Consider the following 27,861-nt stretch of genomic DNA (forward strand, 5'->3'; position numbering starts at 1 on the left):
CATACTGCATTTCTGGAAAACTTTATACACCAGGGATTCCACTCTATTCACCCAAGAGTAATATCTTCTTCTACTTCATATTGTTTGGAGGAACCTCTTTGAATAGCAAGTGAATTTGTATTTCCCATAGTAACTTATTCCATGGCTTTCAGATTTCTTAACCTACATCTACATCTACAACTATCTCCATCTTTAGGTATTTTCATATATGTTATCTCATTCATCCTCACAACCCTAAGGTTGTACAGCTAGTAAATGGTAGAGCCAGAATTGTAACCTGGATGTTTCTGGTGTCTAAGCCCTGTTTATTCCACTATGCTATACTGCTTTGGTTATTAGCTGTATAACTGGGCAAATCAATTAACCCCTATAATCTTTTTTCCCCCCTATAATCTTCATTTATTGCATCTATAAAATGGGGTTATACCTTTTAGAGTTGTGAAGCTCAAATGTGATAATGTAAAACAGAAAAGTTGAATTACTAAAAATTACTACTCTACCTGGTAGAGTAATTTAAAACAGTATCTCCTCTCCTCCCTTGAGTTAAAAAGAATAACAGCAGAAAGAGACCCATGGAGACTGTTGAATAAGTGGTTGTTCACCAGACCTGCATGGCTGGCTTTTTGTGGCTGGACCTTGTAAAAAGGGGTCTGAGCAGAGTCAGGAGTTTCTGGGGGCACTTCTGGGATGGTTTGCCCATTTTGGCAAAGGTCTAAAAATTAGGTGAGGCTTACTCTATCATGAGCCTTGTTCAGTTGGCCATCCTGGTATATTCAATGGGGACTGCAGGGCACCTGGGTGGCTCATTGGTTAAGTGTCTGCCTTCGGCTCAGGTCATGATCCCAGGGTCCTGGGATTGAGCCCTGCATCGGGCTCCCTGCTCAGCAGGAAGCCTGCTTCTCCCTCTCCCACTCCCTCGGCTTGTGTTCCCTCTCTTGCTGTCTCTCTCTCTGTTAAATAAATAAATAAAATCTTTAAAAAAAATAAATAAATGGGGACTGCTATGATAATGGTGACAAGGTCATGGGCCTGATTAAAGTTGTGGTTTGTTGGTGTGGGAAGCCACCATGACTGAGAAAGGAAGACCAATTCTGGGCAAAAACACTTATTGAGGCCTACACTGTGGTAGCTAACCTGTGAGTGGGATGTAGTAATGAGTCAGTCCCCTGTCCTCAAGGATTTTACAGTGTGGTGGGGTAGAGAAAAGCCTTTAATTAACTCTTAAAAACAAGGCAGAGTATAATAAGGATCATATCAGAATAACTAAAGGGTGGGGTGGGAGTTCCTAGAAGGCTTCTTGAAGTAGGTGGCATATAAGCTAAGTTTTTAAGGATCAGGGTTTCTAGTAACTTGTTTATTCCAACTGAAGATGACAGTATGAGATAGTGTAGGATGTATTATGTTTAACACAAGCAGTAACTGAGGCTTTTTATTGAGTACCTGCTATATGCTAGGGTCTGAGGATATAGAAATACATCAGAAACTGTCCTTGCCATTGAGAACTCTCAGTCTAGAGGGGTAGACAGATGTAAAGAGTCATTAGAGTGATAATGACTTCATAGGGTAGAGAAGAAATGTCAAAAAGAAGAGTGTGTAACTCTGACTTGGGGAGGTCAGGAGTTGCTTTGCAAAGGGGCAAATACTTAAGTGTGTCTTCAGAAACTAGGAGAAGTTTGCCAGGTTGACTATGGGAGGAGTTAGGAGTGCTGCAGGCACCTGAGCAGGTCCCAGTGCTCTTTTATTAAACAATGTAAGTGTGGCAGGCAGCAAGAAGGCAAGGACATTATTTATCGTCCCTCCCACTTGGATTTTGGCTCTTGGAAGGAATGACTTAAAAGTCTTCTTTTTCAATATCATACCCTAATAGCAGATGGTTGCATGAGAGGTTTTGGAGCGAGACCTGGATTCTAACCTGGCTCCCTAATCAGCTGTATGATCGTAGGTAAAATACTTATTTGTGTTTTGGTTTCTTCATTTATACAACTTATTTGTGTCTTAGTTCCTTCCATTCATACATTTGAAAAATTAAGTGTCTAGCACAGAATCTAGCATATTTTAATAAAGTACTGTTATTTCTATCATGATCTCATTTAATTTTCACAAGGAACCTTTCTACCCTTCTTTGGGTAGAATTGCCCCCATTTTTCAGAAGCAGAAGCTTAGAGTAGATAGGTGACCTGCTTAAAGTTCACGGCACAATCTGTAGTGGTCTCCTCCGCCTACGCAGCCCGTCCGCCTTACTTTTAAGTCCGCGCCGGGTTTTCGCAGGCGGCCCGGGGGATGGGGTAGGCTCCTGTCCGGCAGCGCTAAATCCGGATCCAGGATTTGGGTGCCGCCGCGCTGGCGCCGGGCGGGCGGGGCCAGGCGGGGCGGGGTGGGGCGGGCGAGAGGAGGGAAGTTGTCGAAGTTAGGGGAGACGCCCGCCCGCCTGCCCGGGCCTCGCCTCTGACCGCTCTCTCCGCCTCCTCCCCGCCCCGAGCCCCAGTCCGCCCGTCCTTCCTTCCCCTCCCGTGCATGATGGAAACACCATGGCTGCGGCGGCCCAGCTCTCCCTGACACAGGTAACGCCGCCTGCCCGTCCGGCTCGGTGGGCCGGTGTCCCCGGCCCGGCCCCCTCCCCCACCGTCCTGTAGTTCACCGACCCGGGCAGTTTCTCTCGCCGCGGGCGGGGTGGCCGATGGTGAGAGCGAGAGCGTGTGTATGTGTGTGTGTGTGTGTGTGTGTGTGTGTGTGTGTGAGACTGTGTGACTGAGGGAGGGCGCCATCCCGAGCCCGCAGCTCCGTCGCAGCAGCCGTGACCCCGCCCCACGCCCCCCCTCCCCCGCGCCCTGTCCCGTGGCCCCTTCGTTCCACTGCTGAGTGGACCGTGCCCCCTGCCCTGTTCAGCCGTCGCCTGGCGCCTCTCGCTCCTCGCAGCTTTCACCCAGCGAGTAAGTTTCCTCCTTCCAGGCCAGAAGTACTCCAGGTGAGCTCCTGTTGAGCTCGCGCAGATCAGCCTCACCCCCAGGTCAGCCCTCGCCCCCCACGAGGCTGGCTTTTTGGGCTATGCAGAGCGCTTCTCTTAGTTAAAAGTCACCTTCCCGACCCAGACGCCCAAGGCTCCCTTTAAGATAGCCTTTCCTCTCTAAACCGGCCTTTTCCCCCTGGAGTCCCGCGAAAGCCTTCCCTTCCCCAGCAGTTTCCGATTGTCAGCCCCTCTTCCAAATATGTCTTACACTCCCCAAGCACTTACCCTGCTAGCCTCCTCCTGAATTCAGCCTCTTCCCCTCCTGATCAGGTTTCCTTCTGGGTTAGACCCCTAATTCCGTCTCTTTCTGCTTCCACTCTTACTGGGTGGGGGCTTTCTCTTAATCGCTGCCCACACGGATAACAGGGAAAACATCCTTCAACAGGTGTGATGGCTCCTCCAGTCTTGGCGCTGGGAGGACTGTGGAGATCACTGATTGTGGGGGAACCTGTTCTCAGGGTCTTTCCTCTTGCCTTTCTGTTTCCTTCAGAGCCCAGTCCTTGTGCTTCCCGGAAAACCTTGTGCTTCAACATCATTCACTCTGGGAGCCTCGTTCCTCCCTCTCTGTAAAGAAAGCCAGTTGTAATCCTCTCATGATGTTCAGGATGATGAGGACTTGGACCTGTCAGTCCCTTCCTGCTCCTCTGACCAAAACTCACCCCAACCATAAACTTCTCAGCTTGTTCTCTCCAAAGCTGGTGACCATATACTTCCCCCTAGGGGCCCACCACAGCCTTCCTTCCTGCCTTACATATCTCCCTGCCACCTTGTAGTCTCCTTGGCCTAGATTTGTCGGTGCTTATACATTTGGGCCATAGAATTTTCTGTGTTGGAGCAAAAGGCTTTGGGACATTTCACCTAGCCCTCTGGAATAGAGAAACTGAGTGAGAAATGTTCTCTTGAGGAACCTGGAGTCACATATAAACAGGTGCCTCAGGTGAAATAACTAACTTCAGTTTGCAGGAATTCTGTTTCATAAGTGAAGTTTGTTTCCCAGTTTTCTTGATGTTACTTATCATATTTTGACAAGCAGATAACAGGGAAGAATCCTTGGAATGTAGTGGTTTAGTTTTGGTGGTGAATCTCTTTGGAAGGGTTCTCCTGAGATTTAAATTTGTGGAGTGGCAACATTGACTTTTGGGCGTTCACTTTTTATGCGTCTAGTTAGTGACTTGCATTATACAAGATCCTGTTGGCAGGCTCTTGCTCTCTGGCTGTGTTGGCCAATTCAGGCAGGAGTTTTCCCCTCTTGAAGTTTTTGTTCTTGAAGTTTCTATAGATTTGTTTCTTAGTTGTTTGCATACTTGATTCTCTCCCTGGGTAATGTTTTTAGTTTCTGTTTACTATCATTCATCTCTGGAGATTTTCTTTAGGCTCTGTCAGTTTTACAGTTAAATAATTTAAATATGTGCTTGTGGTTATGTATTTAAATACTAACATGTACACAGAGTAAATACTGAATCAGGAGTATTATCCTTAAGAGTTTCACATATGAGAGAACATACATTGATGGTTCATTTATATTGATAATTCAAATTAAGTCAATTTAGAATATTTTGATTTTAAGACATTAAGAGGCAATAAGATATATGTTAAGGGACAGAAAAAGAACCTCTTTAAGTGTTAATATACCCTAATGTGCCTTCTTGCTATTTTAAAACTTTTCTAATTTGGATTGTTTTAATTTTTTAACTGCTTGAAGCAAATAAACTAAGGTAACAATGCAACCTGGTTTCACATTCATTATTGATCTATTTGTGTCATGCCCCACCGTCCATCCCCAAATATACACACTTAGGCATACTCAAGTGAGAAATCCTCCAGGGCAGGGACATCTTTTAATTCATCTCTCTTCCTCAGTGCCCATCTGGAAGAAAGTGATTAAAAACTGTCTTATGAATGACTGAAAATTTTAAAGGGCTCTGTGACAGTTAAAAGATTAAACAGATGCTGGAGTTAGTTTCTGCCTCTGGTCATGAGATAATAATGGGTTTGGAGTAGGTTCTTTCATTCAACAAATATTGGTTAAGTACATGTTATGTGCTAGGCACTATGCTGGGATTGTCTTTATAGTTTTTTGCCTTTATCAGTTAAGCAAAACTGACAGTTTGGGGGGAAAATATTTTAATTTACTCCTTCCTTCCTCTTTCCCTGCATACCAACCAACCCACCAGCTCCCAGCCACCAAAATAAATTATTTAAATTATCATATTCTAGCTACTAGAGAGGATAGAATACTAGAGTAATGAAATTGAGTTCCAGTCCTAGATCTGCCAAGAGCTAACTCTGGCATTGAGTTAGATAGATCTCCAAAGCCTGAGTTTTCTTAATTTTAATATTCATTCAAAAAATATTTGTTGAGCATTCACTGTGTGCTAGGAATTATGTGCTAGGGACTGAGGATATAATAGGAACAAAATAAATAATTCTTGGAGACAAAACATGGAACTTACATTCTAGTGAGAGAGCTTGAATTAGCTGATCTAAGGCCCTTTCCAACTGACATTCTTTTTTATAGATCATATTCTATGATTTGTAGCTCTAGTAGGACTTTCCCAGGGTACTTTAGTGCTGTGTAGCCTTAGTGTTTTCTTTCTTTCTTTTTTTTTTTTTAAGATTTATTTATTTGAGAGAGAGAGAGAGCATGAGAGGGGGGAGGGTCCGAGGGAGAAGCAGACTCCCCGCTGAGCAGGGAGCCCGATACAGGACTCGATCCCGGGACTCCAGGATCATGACCTGAGCCGAAGGCAGTCGCTTAACCAACTGAGCCACTCAGGCGCCCTCTTTCTTTTTAAAAAAAATTTTAAGTAGGTTCCATGCCCAGCGTGGAGCCCAGTGCGGAGCTTGAACTAACCACCCTGAGATCGAGACCCGCTGAGATCAACAGTTGGATGCTTACCAACTGAGCCACCCAGGTTTCCCTAGCCTTAGTGTTTTCTAATTTCAGTTGTCTTCACTAGACATTCTATTTTCTTCTAATCAATGAGAAGTAAAACTTGAATGAGAAAGTTCTTGTGATTTTTGCTTGTGGTGATAGATTATAAAAAAGATATTAATACTTTCTCTCTTTAAGCTTTTCCAGTTGCCCATTTCCTCTTCAAGCCTGTATTCTTTTTTTTTTTTTTTTTTGACAGAGAGAGACACAGAGCAGGAACACAAGCATGGGGAGCGGGAGAGGGAGAAGCAGGCTTCCCGCGGAGCAGGGAGCCCCGTGCGGGGCTTGATCCCAGGACCCTGGGATCATGACCTGAGCCGAAGGCAGATGCTTAACGACTGAGCCACCCAGGCACCCCTCAAGCCTGTATTCTTAATAATAATACTGCTATCAGCCTTTCTTACTATACGTAAGGAATGTTTACTATATACACAAGGGTGTTACAATATGCAAGGAATTTTACTTCATTTAATTTAAGAATGAGGGAAGTAATTTACATGAGCTAATAAGTAGTAGATCTGAGATTTGAACCAAGGTCTGTAGGATTTCAAAAGCTGTATATTTCACACTCTTTCTCTGTGTACAAGATGCTTGGCATGTCCAGTGCTCCCTTGTATTTTTGATGCTCTTTTTTTGGTAAATGCCCTATTTTCCTAATTAGATAGTAAACTTCTTGAGGATGGAAGCCAGGTCTTTTGACTCTGAATCTCCAGTGTCTTTTATGATACGTTGACAGTACAATTGTGGGTATACAAGTGGTGTTCTTGGTGATGATAAAAGGTTTATTTTATTGAAATATGGCGTGAGTATTTTAAATGATCTTCCAGCAGTTCAGCTTTATGCTGAGGTTTTCTTGTTTAATTTAGCAAGGATTCTTTTTTAATAATAAAAAAGCCCTTAGAATGGGACTTAATTGAAAAAAATCTTAGTATATGGTCTAAACCAATAAGTGCTATAGGTATATTTTCCTTTTAATGCTTTTTTTTTTTAATTGCAAGAGTGATATAACTGTATTACAGAAACTTTGGAAATTGGAGGAAAAAATCTCTCATAATTTTAGTTTGTGGTGTTTATTTTCAATTTCATTAAATAAAAAATACATGATGTATTAATAAATGTGTCATCTTAGTGGTCTGGTTTAGCAATTATGACAGTAAATATCAGGACACAATATGAAAATTACATGTTCTCAGAAGCAGAAAGAGAGTATTTATTTAACATGATGTATTATTTGAGTTCCTAATATGGGAAGGGCACAATAATGATATTTTCTTTTGTGCTTGCAGTTACAGTCCAGTGTACTCAGGAAATCCATACTTCTTTGAGTGATATCCAGCCGTTCTCAAAAATGGCTTGGAATGTTCAGCATTTGGGAGGAGTTGTCATAGTTAAAATTAATTAGGAACAGTTGGGTTTGTTCAATACAGAGTCTCCCAGGAGTAACCTAAGAGTGTATTCCTTTGTTTTCACTCTATTTGCAGACAGAATGATAATGGACTAAAATATAGTAGAAAAAGATTGAGTATCTTTATTTAGTAACGAATCATAGTGCTAATCTCCTCTCTCACTAATGGTCTGATTTAAGGACTCTATCTAAGGTGTTTTACTTGCTCTTCAAGGAATTAAACAGACTTACACACTTCTTTGTTTTGTGAGTTTTGCACTTAATAATATTGGAACTCTGGAAACTAGAAACAGGAAAATGGGTTGAGTGAGAGAGAGAATGAAAGAAAAAGAAAGAGAAAGAGAAATACCTAGTTACTTGGAGAATTGGTAGAACTAAATGAAAAGTTAATGCAGGCAGAGTTCATTAGGTAATCCCATACACTGGAATTTCATGTTAAAGTGGTTAAACTCTCATCAACAAGATAAAATATTATGCCTTCATTAAAAATTATGTTTATTAGAAAAAAAGCAAAAAAACAAAACAACAAAATTATGTTTATTAGGAGCTTCTAATAATATGAAGACTGTTGTAATTTGAATGGTGTATTACAGCAAAGTGGAGACATCTTATTTAGAAGAATGATCTAACCCAGTTAAGCATGCACAGAAAAAAAGACTGAAAGAAAAAAACACCAAGATTTTATAATAGCATGGTTGTAGGTTTTATTTACCTTCTTTTCAACAGTGAGCACATATTTCTTCTGGAATCTGCTGATTTAGCATTTCTGTGTGACAACTTTTTTTTGAATGTTTACTGCTAAAATGAAATGAATGACTATATATAAAGTGAAAATCTATTCTAAGATTGCATTTACACTCGCATTTCATCTTAAACATTCCCACCTTTGCATTTAGAGAAATTGGTCAGAAGAATGATAATAACTATTTTTTTTTAAGGTTTTTTTATTTATTTGACAGAGAGACAGCGAGAGAGGGAACACAAGAAGGGGAGTGGGAGAGGGAGAAGCAGGCTTCCCGCTGAGCAGGGAGCCCGATGCGGGGCTCGATCCCAGGACCCTGGGACCATGACCTGAGCCAAAGGCAGACGCTTAACCGACTGAGCCACCCAGGCGCCCCAATAATAACTATTGTTATAATTGGTGTGGAGAATTGTCAGAGGACTAATTTATAAATTTGTGTGCTGCTATATAATTTACAAAGCATTTTATTCTCTCATTTGATTTTCACAATAACTAACAAACTAGGCTATTATTATCATTTCAAATTGGAGAATACTAAGGCTCAGAATTTGTGACTTAAGTTTTACAGTCAGTAAATAAAAACATAAACCTGTGTTAAAAAAAATTCAAACAATACCAGTGAAAGTCTTCTTCCTGCTCTGGGCTCTGAGTCTCCTTCCTAGAGGCAGTCATTCTTGCCACTTTGTTCTGTGTATTTCGAGCAATAATCTGTGATGTATATGTAAATATGCATGTTTTTTTTTTAAGATTTTATTTATTTATTTTTATTTGAGAGAGAGAGAATGAGAGATAGAGAGCATGAGAGGGAAGAGGGTCAGAGGGAGAAGCCGACTCCCTGCTAAGCAGGGAGCCCAATGTGGGACTCGATCCCGGGACTCCAGGATCATGACCTGAGCTGAAGGCAGTCACTTAACCAACTGAGCCACCCAGGTGCCCTAAATAAGCATGATTTTTTCTTTTGAGTAAGCTGCGTGTTGTTTCATGGCTTATTATTATTTATTTATTATTTTTTTTAGCTTAATCTAGGAGGTTGTTCTCCACCAGCACGTATGGATCTCCCTCATTATTTTCAAAACTTTAGGATCTTTCCTTATATGAATAAACTGTAATTTATTTAACTAGCCACCTAATGGATATTTATGTTGCTTCCAATTGTTTGCTATTACTAACAGTGCTGCAGTGAACATTCTTTTACATACCTTTGTGCACAGGTTTGAGTAGGTACTTTAGTTTTTGGAAGGTATAATTGTTGGGCCAAAAGGATATTTGGATACATATTGCTAATTTGCATTTGCAAAGGTTGTACCAGCAACTCAGACCAGTTTGAGTGTGCTTTTCCTCCTCCATAGCTTCATCAATACAGTATATTAGCAAACTTTTGTTCTTTGCCAACTTGATATAGAAAAATGATGTTAAAAGTTGGCCTTATGCACTGTATTTCCTATCACATAAATGTGAATTTTTTAATATTTTGTACAAAAGTAAGGTAGAAGTGAGATATAAGAAACTTAACTTTGGGATATAAATAATGCTTTCATGAATTGAAAGTGCAATTAAAAATTAAAGGTTGGAGCTCTTTTAAAAACTTGTTTTTTATATGGTACATATATACAAAGAAAAGTAAGCCTCACTTCTTCCCCCTTTAGATTGGGGATTTTGTAATGGGAATTTAACGGTACCAGGAGTCTCTCATCCAGAATAATCAAGCTGCTTATATATTGTTATGTCTCAATAAAAGTAAAAATTTGGCCAAGAACAATGGGGCAAGACCATACTTTTTTTGGGGAAACCTTCTATATTATAATACTTTGGATTTTTTAGATCATGGTTTTTCAACTTTGGCACTATTGACATTTTGGGCCAGGTAATTCTTTGGTGTAGGGGGGCTGTCCTGTGCATGTGGGATGTTTTGCAGGTTCCTTATTCATGAGATGCTAGTAGCACTCTTCCCATTTGGGACAATCAGAAATATCTCCAGATATTGCCAGATGTTTCCTGGGGGACAAAATTGCCCCTAGTTGAGCATCACTTGTTTATATATATACTTTTCAAACTTACTGATCCAGTAAGGCATATAGGAGATAAAGAAGTATGTGCTTTCTTGAGATAGGGTTGGGAGAATAGTTTATCTTCATATTTTTATTCCTAAACCTGCCATGAGGCATGAATGGCTAATTGTGCATAGATTTTGAACTTAAAAAACTTAAATGGTAAGAAACTGGAAATTGTGAATTTAATTTTATATGTGATTTCTCTGCCTTTCTTAGTGAGGTCTTTAGTTGTGGAACAATTCTGTCTAGTGGGCTAAGTATTGATACAAAGATATGGGAAGGAAAACATTCTTACCCTGTTACTGAGAAAGAAGAGAACTGATGTTTCTTAAACTCCTAATAAGCAATAGGTACTTTCAGGTTATTTATATACATTATTTCACTTAATCTTCATAGTCTTTATAAAGTTGCAATTAATCTTCTGTATTACTTACTTAGGGTTGTGTTGTAAGTGGTAGCTTTTTGAGATTTGAACCCAGGCACATTTTTTTTTTTTTTTTTGGAGATTTTATTTATTTATTTGACAGAGAGAAACTCAGCAAGAGAGGGAACACAAGCAGTGGGAGTGGGAGAGGGAGAAGCAGGCTTCCCCAGAGAGCAGGGAGCCAGATGCAGGGCTCGATCCCAGGACCCTGGGTTTATGACCTGAGCCGAAGGCAGACGCTTAACGACTGAGCCACCCAGGCGCCCCCAGGCACATCTAGTCTTAAACACATTTGCTATACTGTTTCCTGTAAACAGTCATTGACAGTAAGTCAGCTATGAAAATGAACATTCACATGATACTCTATTCCTCAATTGTTATGTAAAAGGAACAAATTATTCAGAGTGAGGTATGTGTATCTATGTGCTTGTGTGTGTGTGAGAGGGAGGGAGGGAGAGAGAGAAGAAGTCAATATTGGGATAATAATAACAATAATTAATACTTATTAAGCACTTACTTGTCAGGTACTGTTTTTAATAATTTTTACAACCTGATGAATTTTTCAGTAATCCTTCCAGCCTGATAACTGGATCATTCTTATTATCTTTGTTTCACAAAAAGAGGAAATTTAAGCTCAGAGGTGAAGAGTAATTTGTTCAAGGTCAAGCTGCTGCTAAATAGTAGAGCCAGAATTGTGAGCTAGTTAGTGTAAACAATTCATATAAATTGAATGAATGTGTTTTTAAGAGCAGAATAATAGCTCTGACAGATTTAACTATGGTACTAATGCTTGGTTAACTGAACATATGTTCTAGGCTGCAACATCTTTTTATGTGAAAATCAACTTATCATTGTATAGACCACATCTCTAGAAAGTGATTATTATACCACATAGTGGAGAGTTTTTGTAGACTTGATAGAAGGTTGATAGAAAGTGTTACATTTTGCAACCTAGGAATTTATTACTCATGAAAACCTAAGCCTGTCTTGGTTTGTGTACATCATGCCAATATTTATTTTCAAGCTAATATTCTCTTGGACATCGTAGTTTGGACTTGGAGTTCCTTCAGTATTTTAATGCTAACGATGATACCATGTATCAAAAAAAATTCCCTAAGAAACAAACTGTTTTATTAAATAAAATCGAGAACCACTAAGTTTAAGGATTTCTGACACTCCAGATATGAACATTGTAGAGAGCTAGGGTGAAATAATGGGAGATCGGGGCTCCTGGGTGGCTCAGTCGTTAAGTGCCTGCCTTCGGCTCAGGTCATGATCCCAGAGTCCTGGGATTGAGCCCCACATCGGGCTCCCTGCTCTGCAGGAAGCCTGCTTCTTCCTTTCCCACTCCCCCTACTTGTGTTCCTGCTCTCGCTCGCTCTCTGTCAAATAAATAAATAAATAAAATCTTAAAAAAAGAAAGAAATAATGGGAGATCTTGGGCTTTGTGATGTCTTAGGTTAAATCCTTTATTTGATTGTGTAATAAGTTTCTTAGCCTCTGTTTTTCTTTTTGTTTTTTTAAGCCTATAAAATGGGAGATATACTTACCTTGCAGGATTTGTCATGAAGATTATGTGAAATAATGGATACAAATGTCCAAGATCAGTTTAAATGGTAACAGCTAATAATAACAACAACAACTGCCAGCACTAGCCAAATGTTCATAGTCGGTGGATTCTACTTATTTATAGGGCCATTAATTTTTATGAAATGTTGTACTTAGGATTTTCACAGATCATTGATACCAAGGATTATTGGTAACTTCATTTTATCTTGTATTCTGTAGTTACAGCACAGATACATCATTAGGCATATACAAAAAATGTGAAACTTCTGTGCACCAAAGATGCTTCTGTTATTGCTGGTTGATCTCTTTTAGTTCAGAAACCATTTACTGAATGCCTCCTGTGTTGTCATCACTGTGTTAGGCCTTAGACATACAAGGAGAGTAAGGCCTAGATTCATGCATGCACTGATATACCTTTGTCCTTTAGGGAGATAAACACTGACTTTCTGGGATGATAAGTGCCTTGAGAAAGGGTGATAGAAGTAAGACACTGGGGTGCTATGGAGTATCCTGTGATTATGATGGAACTTTTTGTGGTAGTTTGGTTTTTGAGTTGATTGACACCGTAGATGACATTTTAAATTGTACGTGACAGCATGAAACCATAGAACATTTGACTCAAGTCAAAATGTATTTTGGTGCATAGGGTCCACATTGGGGAATATACCATTTTCTTATGATTTATTCTCTGCTTTTTTTTCTCTGTAATAAAGCAAGAATTTTTAATCTAGAGCATAGGACATTAGGGAGGGGTTTCAAGGATAGGCTTCAAAGAATCTGTGACCTACTCTAAATACTATGTAAAAAATAAAGAGAATCAAGTTTTCTATCCCAGGGATACTCAGAGAAGTTTTATTTTTATTTTTTTAAGATTTTATTTATTTGACAGAGAGAGAGAGCACAAGCAGGGGAAGCGGCAGGGAGAGGGAGAAGCAGATTCCCCACTGAGCAAGGAGCCCGACCTGGGGCTCGATCCCAGGAACCTGGGATCATGACCTGAGCTGAAGGCAGATGTTTAATGACTGAGCCACCCAGGCGCCCCGAGAGGTTTTATATAGTGGGAGGAACACTGGATTTAGTACAAGACAAACCTGGGTTTGAATTCTCCCTCTGCCACTTGTACTCTCTGTGGGTGCCCATGGCAAGTTACCTAAACTCTTGGAACTTCCTTTTCCTTATGGGTGATGTATATATATTGTTGAAATACAGGAGACATTCAGTAAATAGAAGTCCTGTTGTTATTGATACTTACATGCAGAAGTCATATAAATATTATTTTAGATATTTTCATTTCCAAAGTTCTTCACTCATTGAAGAAAACTTAGAAAATGCAGAAAATTAGACAAAGCATGGATCACCATCTACCCCATTCTTTAAATTTTAGTTTTTTTTACTTTTTTCCTTTACATGTGTTTTACAATGTAGTTGTAAACTTGCTCTCTAACCACACATCACATACATATATTCATATAAATGTATAATTTTGTATTCTGTTTTCTTTAACTTAACATTATAGGTGTTTTTCTGTGTGGTCTTCATAGCATTTTTTTATGTCTTTAGAATATATTCATTAGTTGGATGTTTTATAGTTTACTTATGCCCTATGTATACAGGCAATTTTTGTATCAATTATAATTAATGCTGTTGTGAATAACCTTTGACATACCATTTGCTGAATCCTTTTTTGTAGTGTTCTAGATGGTACTTACTACATAATTGAATTATTTTTCTGTATATACCTTTCAGTTTTTAAATTAAGCTTGAGTGATTTTTGTTTAGTTTATAAGATCTTGAATGGCAAAGCAGACAGCAGCAGTATTTTACTCAGATGGGAACAATAATTTCAAAAATGCTCTTGTGAAGCAATTAAGTTGACTATATTTAATTTGGTTTCAAACTACATTTATAGTTTGTAAAGTTCACTTAGCATGGGAAATTGGCATTGAAAGTTGTAGCTTGAAGAGGATTGGATGATTTCAGTTTGCATATAGTTTTCATTCTTTGCAGGTTGGGTTGCTTTCATTCTTAGTTTTGTTCTCTACATTCTGTTCCATGTTTTATATTTTTTGTTTTTTATTATTCTGGCACACTTTCATACAGGGCCTTATAAGACCTGGGGGTGGGTTCTGGACCATCTGGCACTTTAAAACAGTTCAAAAACTTAACTCTATCGACTGTACTTTGAGCCAGACTTGTTTGAAATGTCCTGGTTTGTCTCTGTGCTTGATGGGTTTTTTTCTTTGTACTCACAGCTTTTTATGACTATTTTCTTCCTTATTTTAGTACAGAAATTTTACCAGTATCAGTGTTCATAGATTAAGATGGACAAACTTATTTTCCTATAACCACACACACACACGCAAAAAAAAACTCTAATAAAGAAAATTTCCCCAAAACACTCTATTTTTAAAAATAAGTGTATGATTGTCATGACTTATACATGTTTAATAAATATTAAAAATATTTAAAAATTGATTATTTTATAGGTAATAATTAGTTTTTCATCATGAGGCTAGGTGGAAGGAAGAGCATACTCTGAAATTGTAAATTTACTGAATTTGTTTCTATTACTAGTTTAAAAATATTTCATATGTGAAAATTAATGGTATTTTTGACCTATATTTGCATTTAGAAATATGAGCTATCAAACAGTATTAAAAAGTAGTAGAGGTAATGAATTTATAAAATGTTTAAAAATTGTTTAGTTGTTAAGCTTTCTTTGAGCTTCCTGCCATATTGTTTCTTTAAAATTTTTAAAATTTATTTTTTAAACAAAGTGACATAATTTGTATATCATACAATTTACCCATTTAAAATGTACAATTCAGTGATTTTTAGTCATTTATAGATGTGTGCAACCATCACCACAGTCAATTTTGGAACATTTAATTGCCTCAGAAAGAAACCTCGTACCCTTTAGGTATTGTCCTCTTTTCTTCCATGCTTTCCCCAGCCCTAAACAACCACTAATCTATTTTCTTTCTCAATTGATTTTCCTAGTCTGGACTTTGTGTGAATGGAATCATGTACTATGTGGACTCTTGTGACTAGTTTCTCTCACTTAACATAATGTTTCTGAAGTTTATCCAAGTTGTAGCAAGTGCCAGTACTTCATTCCTTTTTTATGGCTGAGTAATACTTCATAGTATGGTTATACCACATTTTCTTTATCTTTTTGTCCATCAGTGGACATTTGGGTTGTTTCCTCCTTTTGGTTATTATAAATAATCTGCTCTGAACATTCATGTACAAGTTTTTGTGTGGATATATGCTTTTATTTTTGCTGGATATTAATCAGGTCATATAGTAGCTTTATGTTTAATTGTTTGAGGAGTTGCCAGACTATTTAAAGCAGCTGCACCATTTTGCATTCCCACCAGCTGTGGGATCCTCATCATGAGGATGAGGACTTTTCCACCACTTCACTTCCGGCTGTGGCCAGAATCCTAGTGGCTGTGAAGTAGTATCTCTTGGTTTTGATTTACATTTCCCTGATGATAAATGTTTTCTAGCATCTTTTCATGTGCTTATTTTAGTCATTTGTATATCTTCTTCAGAGTAATGTTCATTCATGTCCTTTGCCCATTTTTCAATTGGGTTATTTGTCTTTTTATTATTGAGTTGTAAGAATTTGTTTTATATCTAGATATATGTCGCTTGTGAGGTATACGTCGCTTGTGAGATAGATGATTTGCAAATATTTTCTCCCATTCTCTGGGTTATCTTTCCACTCTCTTGATAGCATCCTTTGATACATAAAACTTTAAAATTTTGGTGAAGTCCAATTTATCTTTTTTTTTTTTCTTTTGTTACTTGTGCTTTTGGTGTTTTATCCAAGAGTTTTTTTGGCAAATATCAGGTCATGAAGATTGATCTCTATGTTTTCTTCTAAGAGTTTTATAATTTTAACTTTTATATTTAGGTCTTTGATTCATTTTGAGTTAGTTTTCACATATGGTATGAGGTAATGGGCCAATTTCATTCTTTTATATAGGTCTCCAGTTCTCACAGCACTGTTTGTCAGAAAGACTGTGCTTTCCACACTGAATAATCTTGTCAAAAATCATTTGACCAGGGGTGCCTGGGTGGCTCAGTGAGTTAAGCATCCAACTCTTGATTTTGGCTCAGGTCATGATCTCAGGGTCCTGTGATCCAGCCCCAGGCCAGCCTCTCCAACCCCCCACCCCCCACTCCTGTGCGCCCATGTGCACATGCTCTCTCTCTAAAAAAAAAAAAAAATTCATTTGACCACAGATGCATGAGATTATTTCTGGACTCTTAATTCTCTTGTGTTGATCTATATGTTTATCCTTTTGTAATAAAACGCTGTCTTGATTATGGTTGCTCTGTAGTAAGTTTTGAAATTGGGAAGTGTTAGGCCTCTAACTTTTGTTTTTCTTTTCAGGATTGTTTTTTCGAATTAGCTTGTCATTTTCTACAAAGAAGTCATTTGGAATTCTCATAGAGATTGCATTGCATCTGTAAATTAGTTTGGGGAATATAGTTATCTTAATGTGAAGTCTTCCAATCCATGAGCATATGATTTTTTTCTATTAAATATATCTTTTCTTTAATTTTGTTCAAGTTTTGTACTTCTTTGTAAAATTTATTAAGTATTTTATTCTTTTTTATTCTTTAGTTATTTGAATGGAATTGATTTCTTAATTTCATTTTCATATTGTTCATTGCAGGTATATAAAAATTCAGTTAATTTTTGTATATTTACCTTGTATCCTACAATGTTACTGAGCTCCTTTATTCTAATAGTTTTTTAGTGGATGCCTTAGGAATTTTTGCGCGCTGTATAAGATCATATCATCTATGAACAGAGAGAGTTTTACCTCTTCCTTTCCAATCTCGATGCCTTTTATATATTGTTCTTGTCTAATTTCCCTGGCTAAGACCTCCAGGACAATGTTGAATAAAAGTATTGAGAGTGGACATTCTTGTCCCTGATCTTTGGGGGAGAGTGTGCACATTTATATACAGTTCCTTGAAGATGTGTAGTTCAGCAAATGATTGTTCAAGAAACCTAGTATTATTTGAAAGGGGTTTAATTCACATTGTGGTTATGTAGCTCAGGGGTTCTTGAGAGTGAACTTGTATATCAACATCACCTGAGAGCTTCTTAGAAATGCAAATTCTTAGACCTTTCTCAGTCCTACTTTGAATCAGAGTCAGAAACTTGGGGGTGGGGGATTTAACTTTTGCATGATAAAGTTCATATTTTGAAAAAACTACTAAATGAGTAACATGCAGGGTTTTAAGTATATGAAGCATGTAGTATTCACAAAGACTGTTTATAGTAGATATTTTTCTCTTCCTTCCTTCCTTCCTCCCTCCCTCCCTCCCTCCCTCCCTCCCTCCCTCCCTCCCTTCCTTCCTTCCTTCCTTCCTTCCTAGCATATGTAGACCAACCCAGGGAGCCTGTCAGTTTTCTGTGCTTTTGGGCAAGTGGTTAAAAGAGTGAGCTCTGGCATTCTACTGCATGGCTTGAAATTCTTGTTCTGCCATTTACTAGCTATGTGAATTTGGGCAAGTCGTTTAATCTTGTGTTTCAGATTCTTCCTATGTAAAATGTGAATAAGAGTGTCCACTTTATAGATTGTGAAGATTAGATGAGATAATACAAGTAAAGTGCTGAGAATAGTGCTTGGCCCATAAGTAAGTCCTTAATAAAAATATCTGCTATTACAATTATTATTGGTCGAGAGGACCCAGCCGTGGCCCATTTTTCATGAATTTCTTTACATTTTTCTTGCTGTCCCTGAATTTTTCTTCCTCTTCTTTGCTTTACTCATTTGACAGATACTGTGTACCTCCTCTGTGTGAAGCACTGGTGTTTGTACTGTGACATACATAGTAAGCACGACAGATAGTCGTTGGCTGCATGGGTTAATATTTCTGGTGAAGGAGACCAACAGAAACAAATAGATAATAAATATGTCCAATTGTGTTAAGAGCTAGGAAAAACAAAGAGTGAGGTAAGAGAAGAGGGTGCCATCAGGAGCTAGTTTAGGTAGGGAGGTTAGAAAGGCCCCTCTGAGGAAGTTATATTTGATCAGAGATCGGAATGAAATAAGACGTGAGCCATTGAGTATCTTTTTTTTTTTTAAAGATTTTATTTATTTATTAGAGGAAGCAAGAAAGAGTGAGCACTATTAGTGGGGCGGCAGGGTAGAGGGAGAGGGAGAGCAGACTCCCTGCTGAGCAGGGAGCCCCATGTGGGGCTTGATCCCAGGACCCTGAGATCATGACCAGAGCCGAAAGCAGCTGCTTAACCGACTGAGCCACCCAGGTGCCCCACCATATGAGTATGTATGGACATGTTCCAGGTAGATGAAACAGCAAGTGCAGGGTTCTTGAGATAGGAGTGCTCTTTACAGTTGCTTGACTGGTTTCTTTAAGATTTAATTTAGGTGTCACTTGTAACGGACTTCCTCAGCTTTTTCTGTTAGTTATACAATAATTCAGACGTGACTTTTATTGACTTTTCCTTTTTGGCTTCCCTTAGGTATCTCTGATTCCATAGCAACTGTGTTTGCTCCCTCTTGTTGCACTTATCACAGTGGATTGTTATTGTCTTTTAGTATTCCCAGTATCTAGGCATATAGATGTACAACAAATGTCTAAATGCATGAATTTTCAACTTTGTATTTCCCTAGTATGTTTCTCTCTGTACTTTGTTTTTGCCTGGTAATAACGATAGTAAGTACAGTTTATTTGAATACTTCCTTATTTGTCTGGCAGTCAGCTTATTGCATTAAATACATTTTTGTATTTAGCCATTGTGTTATAATTTTTCTCTTTCTCCTTTTCTTCTCTTAAGGCTAAATGACAGTAGGACAAACAAGTTGTCCTATTTGTTCATCTATCAGGAGTGCCTAGTACAATGACTCATAATAGATATAGCAGTTGTGTAAATGGGAAATGACCGATATTAGTATGTTAATGCATTGAGTTTTCTACTGAATCACATAGACTATATAATATAAAGCGTATTTGTATAGTAGTCCATGGACCCTGAATTAGGAGTTTTAAGCAAAATAGATCATTTTGGATATCTCTAACCTTCCTAGCTGCTTTCCCTCAGCAATACCTTATCTAGTCAACTGTTTGTGTAAGTGCACCGCTGGAGTTATTGTATTTCCTCAACACTAGAAATTGAAATGAATGGTCCAATAATTATACAGAACACTTGAAATTGAGACTGGATGAATATTATCTCAGTACCCATGCGTCAAAATTATCCCCTCCTCCAATTCCAGTAGAAATTCTTATTCCTAGTACTTTCCAGATAGAGGTTAAGCAATTGCAGTTTCTGGTGTAGGTAATTCTCTGCAGAGGCTGCATGAGTGATCAGTAGACAACCCCCAGAGCAACACCTGCATTTTAAGAGAGGAGTGTGCTAAATAGGCCAAATGACAAATTGGTGGAATATGTGTGGCTGACAGTAGCACCCTGCTAGTATTTTACTAAACTATGGATTGAAAAGCAACACATCTTTTCAGATTATAGATATAGGTAAGTTGACAGTATTTTTCCAGTCAGAGGTTCAGTCATTTGGCTGAAAAAGGATGCTTTTTATTTCCTGGCTTAGGGATTTATTCCCAGGAAAAGATAGTGAAACACTTGCAAGGATGGTTCATATGAAAATGAATCAATGTAATATACCACATTAATAGAATGAAGGGGAAAAAACCCCACATGATCATCTCAATTAATGCAGGAAAAGCATTTGACAAAATTCAACACCCGTTCATGATGAAAATGCTCGATAAACTAGCAATGGAAGGGAACTTCCTCAACATGATAAAAGCCATATATAAAACCCCACAGCTAGCATCATACTAAGTGTTGAAAGACTGAAAGCTTTTTTCTTACTATGAGGAGCAAGATGAACATGCCTGCTTTTACTATTTCTATTTAACATAGTACTGGAAATTCTAGGTAGCACAATTGGGCAAGGAAAAAAAAAAGAAATAAAAGGCATCCAAATTGGAAAAAATAAAATCATCTCTGTCAATGACATGATTTTTTAAAAAAATTTATGGTGGTAAATAACACATAACATGAGATATACCTTCTTAACAAAGTTTCAAATGAATAGTACAGTATTGTTAACTGTAAGCACAATGTTGTACAGCAGCTCTCTGGAACCTTTTCATGTTATATTTACTGAAACTATTCACGCTGAATAGCAACTCCCCATTTTCCTCTTCCTCCAGTCCCTGCCAACTTCCATTCTACTTCTTACTTCTATGGGTTTCACTACTTTAGATACCTTATATAAGTGGAGTCATGTGGTATTTGTCCTTCTGTGACTCACTTAATATCCCTTAGAATGTCTTCATGTTTCATTCATGTTGTAGCATATACAGGATTTCCTTCTTTTTTATGACTGAACAATATTCCATTATATGTACTGCATTTTCTTTCTTTTTATTAAGTTTTTTATTTTAATTTCAGTTTTGTCAACATACAGTGTCATATTAGTTTCAGGTGTACAATATAGTGATTCAGCAATTCTGTACTTTCTCAGAGCTCATCATAACTGTACTCTTAATCCTCTTCACCTATTTTACCCATCCCCCACCCACCTCTCCTCTGGTAACCATCAGTTTGTTTTCTATAGTTAAAAGCCTGTTTCTTGGGACGCCCAGGTGGCTCAGTTGGTTAAGTGGCGGCTGCCTTCGGCTCAGGTCATGGTCCTAGGGTCCTGGGATCGAGTCCAGCATCGGGCTCCTGGCTCAGTGGGGAGCCTGCTTCTCCCTCTGCCTGCCACTCCCCCCTGCTTGTGCTTTCTCTCTCTAACAAATAAATAAATAAAATCTTAAAAAAAAAAAAAGTGTTTCTTGGTTTGTCTCTGTCTCTTTTTTTCTTTGCTTGTTTGTTTTGTTCCTTAAGTTCCACATATGAATGAAATCCTGTGTGTACCACATTTTCTTAATCCATTTGTTGATACACAGTTAGGTTCTCTCTACTTCTTGGCCATTTTGAATGCTGCAGTGAACATGGGAGTCTATGTCTCTTTGAGAACCTATTTCAGTTCTTTTGGATAAGCACTTAAGAAGTGGGATTGATGGATCATATGGTAGTTCTATTTTTAATTTTTTGAGGACCCTTCCTACTGTTTGACATGATTTTTTATATGTAGAAAACTAAAGATTCCATAAAAACAATGGTGGAGCTAATAAACAAATTTGGCAAATTGCAGGATACAGAATCAACACACACAAAAAAGGTTGCATTCTTATGCAATTTTTACTAGCAATGAACAGTTTGCAAAGGAAATTAAGAAAGTTGGGGTGCCTAGGTGGCTCAGCTGGTTAAGCATCTGCTTACGGCTCAGGTCATGGTACTGGGATCAAGCCCCGAGTCGGGCTCCCTCTCCTCCCTGCTCCTGTTCTGTCTCGCTATTTCTGTCTCTCTCTCCAATAAATAAATAAAATACAGATTTTATTTATTTATTGGAGAGAGAGACAGAGATAGCTTGAGAGAGAATGAGCAAGGAGGAGAGAGAGAAGTAGGCTCCCCACGAAACAGGGAGCCGGATTCGGGGCTCAGTCCCCACCCCAAAATCAAATCTTAAAAAAAAAGGCAATTTTGGGGGTGCCTGGGTGGCTCAGTTGGTTGAGAGGTCAATTCTTGGTTTCATCTCAGGTCATGATCTAATGGGTCCTGAGGTTGAGCTCTGAGTCAGGCTCTGAGCTCAGTGGGGAGACTGCTTGAGATTCTTTTCCTCTCCCTCTGCCCCTCTTCCCACTCACATGTGCGCCCATGTGTGCTCTCTTTCTCTCTCTCAAATAAATCTTTAAGAAAAAAAAAAAGAAAGCAGTTTCATTTGTAGTAGCATCAAAAAGAGTAAATACTTTGAAATAAATTTAACCAAGGGGGCAGAAGACTTGTACAATGAAAACTAGAAAACATTGCTTTGACTTAATTGATTATGATACTAGAGAAATAAGAGTGGATAAATGTATAAAAGTACATAATTTGGGGTTAATAAAAAAGTTCTTTTAAATTATCTATTTTCATATTAAGTTGTGTTAAATAGGTGGCCCTCACAACTAAAGGTGTCTTAGAATTGGAACATGTGGTAATACCTCTCTGAATGTTATGGAGGTTCAAATGATACAGTGCATATGAAAGATGCTAGTAAGATAATGATGAAAATAACAACATTGATGATAAAGACTAGTAAGATAATGGTGAAAGTAACAGCATTGATGGTAGAAGCAAAGGAATGATTAAGAGCAAAAAGTCTTGCAATCAGACTTCTTGGATTTGAATACGGTTCCAACACTTAAGTAGGTTTATGACTCTCAGTTACTCAGTTTATTAATGTGTCATTTTCCTCATCTGTAATGGATATAATATAGATGCTTTGTCAGGTTATAGGCTTAATGTGTAAAGTGCTTAAGACTAGTACTTGGTGTATAAGAAATACTCAATAAGGATTTAATATATGTTACTTATTATGAAGCTATAATACACTGTGTATGTGTATGTATGATTTTAAAATGTCATGTACTTAAATTCTTACTTTATGACTTAAGTTACCTTTTTATTTTTTATTTACGTGTTTATTTTTTTAGGTAGGCTCCACACCCAATGTGGGGCTGGAACTCATGGCCCTGAGATCAAGAGTCACATGCTCTTCTTAGTGAGCCAGCCAACCAGAAGCCCCTTAACTTGCCTTTTTAAAAAGCAGCATTTCGTTGCTGGGTCTCTGGTACCCCATTCTTTTGGGTCTCTGGTTCCCCATTAATTGCGAATTTTTTTTGTTTTATTTGTGCAAATCTACTGAAAGAGCTACTCTTCATATGTCTCTATTAAATTTCAGCATGTTTGTTTGCCTTTGATTACTATAGGCCAACTTTTACTAATCAAATCTATTAGTTCTGAGCTATTAATCATCCCACCCAACTGAGTGTCAGTGGTAGACTGTGAGGGTTTACCCTCTTTCCCATTTTGTAAGTCACCATAATGAAACTTCTTTTTACCAAATTCTTTGCTATTTTAGAAATGAACAAACAACTAATAAACTTGCAAACATGCATGTTTTCTTAGTTCACTTTAAGAAGTTTATTTAAGAAATGGTGTTTATTTCCAATTATACTTGAGACAAAGTAAGGTTGTGTGGATATTTTTTTAAATGTTAGGTCTCTAATATGAAAAGAATTGAAATAGCAGAGATTTTTGTTGCTTTATTTTTTGATCTGTATTATTCCAAAAGCCAGTCAAGAAGTATATAAAATTCACTTTATAGTCAGTTTTATTGCTATATCAGAACCTTTTTTTTTTTTAAGATTTTATTTTTTTGATGGAGAGAGACACAGCAAGAGAGGGAACACAAGCAGGGGGAGTGGGAGAGGGAGAGAGAGAAGCAGGCTTCCCACTGAGCAGGGAGCCCGATGCGGGGCTCGATCCCAGGACCCTGGAATCATGACCTGAGCCGAAGGCAGACGCTTAACGACTGAGCCACCCAGGCGCCCCATATCAGAACCTTTTTATGCAAATGATAGGAAAGGCTAGTTCTTAAGTGGAAAGGGAGTATGTTTATGTAGTTGATAGGTCTGGGAGTAGAGCTGGCTTCAGATGTGTTAGGGTCTCAGTGATATTACTTCTCAGTTTTTTCTTCATATCTTGGCTCCAGTCTCAGGCAGGCTTTCCGTTGTAGCACTAAGGTGATTGTAAAGCTTCAGGCTTATATACTTTATAACTACTAGTACCACGGTAAAGAGAATCTCTTTTCTGAGAGCTCCCACAAAAGAACTAAGATTTTGTCTGATTGGTCCACCCAGAGTTCATATTTCTCCCTGAAATAGTTGCTATGGAGAATGGGTCGAAGAGTAGGTTTGCCAGAAAGAATTGAGGTTACCAGTTGTTATGGGTTGAATTGTGTCTCTCTCCCACTCAAATTCATATGTTGAAGTCCTAAAATGTGACTTTGCTTGGAAATAGAGTCATTATAGATGTAATTAGTTGAAATGAGGTCATACTGGAATAGGGTGGGGCACTAATCCAGTACAACTGATGTCTTCATCAAAAGCAGAAATTTGGACACAGACATACAAGGAGAATGCCATGTGAAGATTGGAGTTATGTTGCCACAAGCTAAGAAACTACCAGAAGTAGGAGAGAGGCCAGGAACAGATCCTTCCCTGGTGCCTTCAGAGGGAGCTTGGCCCTGCCAACACCTTGATTTTGGACTTCTGGCCTCCAGATTGTCAGTAAATTTCTGTTATTCTAAGCCACTTAGTTTGTGGTACTTTTTTATGGCAGCTCTAGCAAACCAATGTAGTGGATCATGAATTTATAGTAATACCAGTCTGTCCTGTTGAGTGACTTTCTCAGTTGCAGCCTCAAAGAAAAGAGGGTAGTTGGGTTCATCTAGGTTTGGGATTTTGCTATATTGGTGTGACCAAAAGACAAGAGGAGTAAGAGAATTCAGGTTATTGACAATAGTACATCATTGTATCTAAACTGAATAAGAAGGAAAGTATAGTAAAAGAGGGTCTGGTGGCTCAAAGTCAAAATGAAAGGGTCAAAATAAGAGGTCTTATGGAGGCAGAGGATGTAACTTGAAAGAAGACATTATGTTTGGAGAACAAGATGATTGAAGTATGATTTAGGAGGAAGAACGGGTGCAGGTAAAGGTAGAAGAGCCAGGAAGGATGTTACCATAGGAGTAAGAGAGTGACTGGGCCATACCATGTGTATTAACTCCATGTTTTGCAGTGACCACTGGAGTTAAGAGGTCTAGGAAGTAAGAAGCCAGGTTGTTGGATGGGTTGTTTAAGTCTATGGTAAAGTAATCCATTGATGATGAGATTCAGAGTAGAGAGGAAGACAGTGAGTCGGTTGCCAAAACCAAAAGATGCCAATGTTAAGGAAGATGAGAGAGTAATTTTGTTGAAAGGTAAGAACCTCAAAAGAGTAGAGCTTTGTTTGTTTGTTTATTTTAAATAGGCTTCACGCCCAGCATGCAGCCCAACATGGGGTTTGAACTCATAACCCTGAGGTCAAGACCTGAGCTGAGATCATGAGTTGGATGGATGCTTAAACAACTGAGCCACCCAGGTGCCCCCCCTTTTTAAATTCAAGGTAGATGATAGTATAGTATTGGTTCCAGGAGTAGAGTTTAGAAATTCATCACTTAGATATAACACCCAGTATTCATCCCAACAAGTGCCCTCCTTAATGCCCATCACCCATTGTTTTGTTTTTAAAACAAAAAGTTGAGTAAGTATAACTACAAGCTGCAGAGGTAGTCAAAGAGGAGTTTATTCCCATTTCTGGAGCCTGAGATAGGCTGGATGTTAAAACTGTACTATTTGAGAGTGCTATAAAGGAGGTAAGAGACTGAGTTTCATTTAAAGTGGGAAGTTGAAGGTAACATTCTGAGAAAAGACGTATCTGACTTTGTCTTCAGGAGAGGACCAGGTGTTATTTCATGTTGGGAGGTGGAGGGAATGTTCTCAGAAGAGGTTGAGGAAAAAATGACTTGCTTACCTTTTCCTTTCTCTCTGTACTAGACAATAAACTTCTTGAGAGCGGGGACTATGTATCACTGTGCCTAGCTCAGTCTTTGGGAAGTAGTAGGTTGTCAAAAAATGTTGAATGAATGAATTTATATTCCCAGCAATATTTGAGAATTTACTGTAAGAAGGAATTTCATTAATAATCATTCATTCAACTAATATTTATTGAGGGTTTCCATATGTAGATACTGTGCTAGGTACTGGGGATATGATGGTGAACAAGATAGGTATGGGCTTCTGCTCTCATGGAGCTCATCTTATAGTGAGGGCCACAAAAAAACCAAAAAACCCCACACAGACAAAATTAAAACAAGTTGTATTAAGGTCTCTGAAGGAAACAAGCAAGGCTGAGGTAGAAAATAAAAGAGAAGAGGACCTACTTTATTTTATTTTATTTTTTTTTAATTTTTTTTAATTTTATTTATTTTTGAGAGAGAGAGAATGACAGAGAGAGAGAATGAGAGGGATGAGGGTCAGAGGGAGAAGCAGACTCCCTGCTAAGCAGGGAGCCCGATGTGGGACTCGATCCCAGGACTCGAGGATCATGACCTGAGCCGAAGGCAGTCGCGTAACCAACTGAGCCACCCAGGCGGAAGAGGACCTACTTTATGATGATCCAAAAAAGTCTTGGAGTGGGTAACATTTAAGCTAAGTCCTAAAGAAAATGAAGATACCAACTGTGCTTTTCAGGAAGAGAGAATGACACCTGCAAAGGCTGTGAATTGGGACAGAATTTGCTCTTTTAGAAGAACTGAAATATCAGAGTGAAGTTAGTGGCTCTAAGTGAGGCTGGGGAGGTGAGCAGAAGCTGGATCATGCAGGGATTCCGAGCCATGGCAGAGTTTGGATTTTATTTTTCGTCAAATGAGAAGGCACTGAGGTTTTTAAACAGGTGAATATTACTGTCCTGGTTTATATTTGTATATGACCACTCTACAGTCCATATGGAAAAGTAAGAATAAGGGCAGAGAGGGTAGATAAAAGTTTATTACAATAGTAAAGACAAGATACGGACTGAGATATGGAGAGTGGTGGATAAGTTCAATGTATATTTTGGAATCAGAGTTAATAGGACTTGCTGATGGATTGAAAAGAGAGTGAGAGGTAGGCAGACTCAGGTATTTGGCTTGTGCACCTTAGGTGGTTGGTGGTGGGGGAGGAATGGGTTTTTAGAGAAAAGAATATGTATGTCTGTCAGATGTTTGGGAGATATCCAAGTGGAAATGTAGATGATTAATATAAAAGTTTGGAGTTCAGAGACGGGGTCTGAAGTAAAGATATCAGTTTGATAGTCATCAGTGTAAGTGTGGTATTGAATAATGGGAATTGATGTGATCATCTGGGTTAGTGTAGAGAAAGGACCTGAGAGGTGAGGTTGTTAATGTCCTCTGTAAAAGGTAAAGTGCTATATATATGCAGGAGATAGTTATTTTGTTTCATTTCTTCCTCATTTGAATTTTTATACATTCATGTATTATTCATACTTAAAGATAATGCTTCTCCCAGTGATTTTATTTTGGGCTGTCTAGACTGGCATGTATAGGGCTTACTATCTTCTGATGAGAGACCAAGCTACTCTTTGTATTCATTCTTTGTCACTCTGCCACTTCGATTTTTGATCGGGTTGAACTGGATTTAACAGAAGCTGGTTCATTATTGGCCTGAGTTGCTGATACGATCTGTTTATGCCCATTGTTTTTCAGTGGGATACAGCTATGTCATCTCTTGAAATCCTTTTGTCTTCTTAAAGTACCTTTACCTTTCATTTCTGATCCTCTCCAAAGCAAATATATTCTTAGATCTAGATTTTGAAAGCTTTCTTTACAATACTGTTCTTGGAGTATTCCTAGGTTTTTGCCTGCTATGTTACCAATTTATAATGGTTTGTTATGGGACAAACATGAGGTATTAGCATGTTTGCAGAATAGAACACTGCAACTTTAAGGAGAGAATAAGCTGTTTGGGGGCAGGAGCCCTGTATGATTTTTATAACCCCAGATACCTAAACCTATTGCTCTGTCGCTAGAAGGCATCTAGTACATGTTTATTAAATTATTAAATGAGTTGTGACTCAGAGCTGAGGGGTAATACTGTGCGTTTTGTTTTGTTTTGTTTTGTTTTTCTTATTTTTTTTTTAAAGATTTTATTTATTTATTAGAGAGAGAGAGAGAAACAGTATGA

At 38.3% G+C, this 27,861-nt stretch overlaps 1 protein-coding gene across 2 annotated transcripts in view; it reads left to right on the plus strand.

Annotated features, from left to right (window-relative positions):
• Positions 1-2,433: 2,433 nt before the first annotated feature.
• The window catches only part of EPS15 (epidermal growth factor receptor pathway substrate 15), a 140,127-nt gene continuing 114,699 nt past the window's right edge, over positions 2,434-27,861 (plus strand). Inside the window, exon 1 of one of the 2 annotated variants that reach the window (XM_028106749.2) lies at positions 2,434-2,561. In XM_028106749.2, coding sequence (XP_027962550.1) covers positions 2,529-2,561 — 33 coding nt within the window. In that variant the 5' untranslated portion in view covers positions 2,434-2,528. The remainder of the gene's footprint in view (positions 2,562-27,861) is intronic. The other variant, XM_028106748.2, reaches the window with a different exon arrangement.

This window comes from Eumetopias jubatus, unplaced genomic scaffold (assembly GCF_037043125.1).
Source record: "Eumetopias jubatus isolate StellerSeaLion01/CBP00866 unplaced genomic scaffold, mEumJub1_p1.0 scaffold_4, whole genome shotgun sequence".
NCBI classification, from domain to species: domain Eukaryota; kingdom Metazoa; phylum Chordata; class Mammalia; order Carnivora; family Otariidae; genus Eumetopias; species Eumetopias jubatus.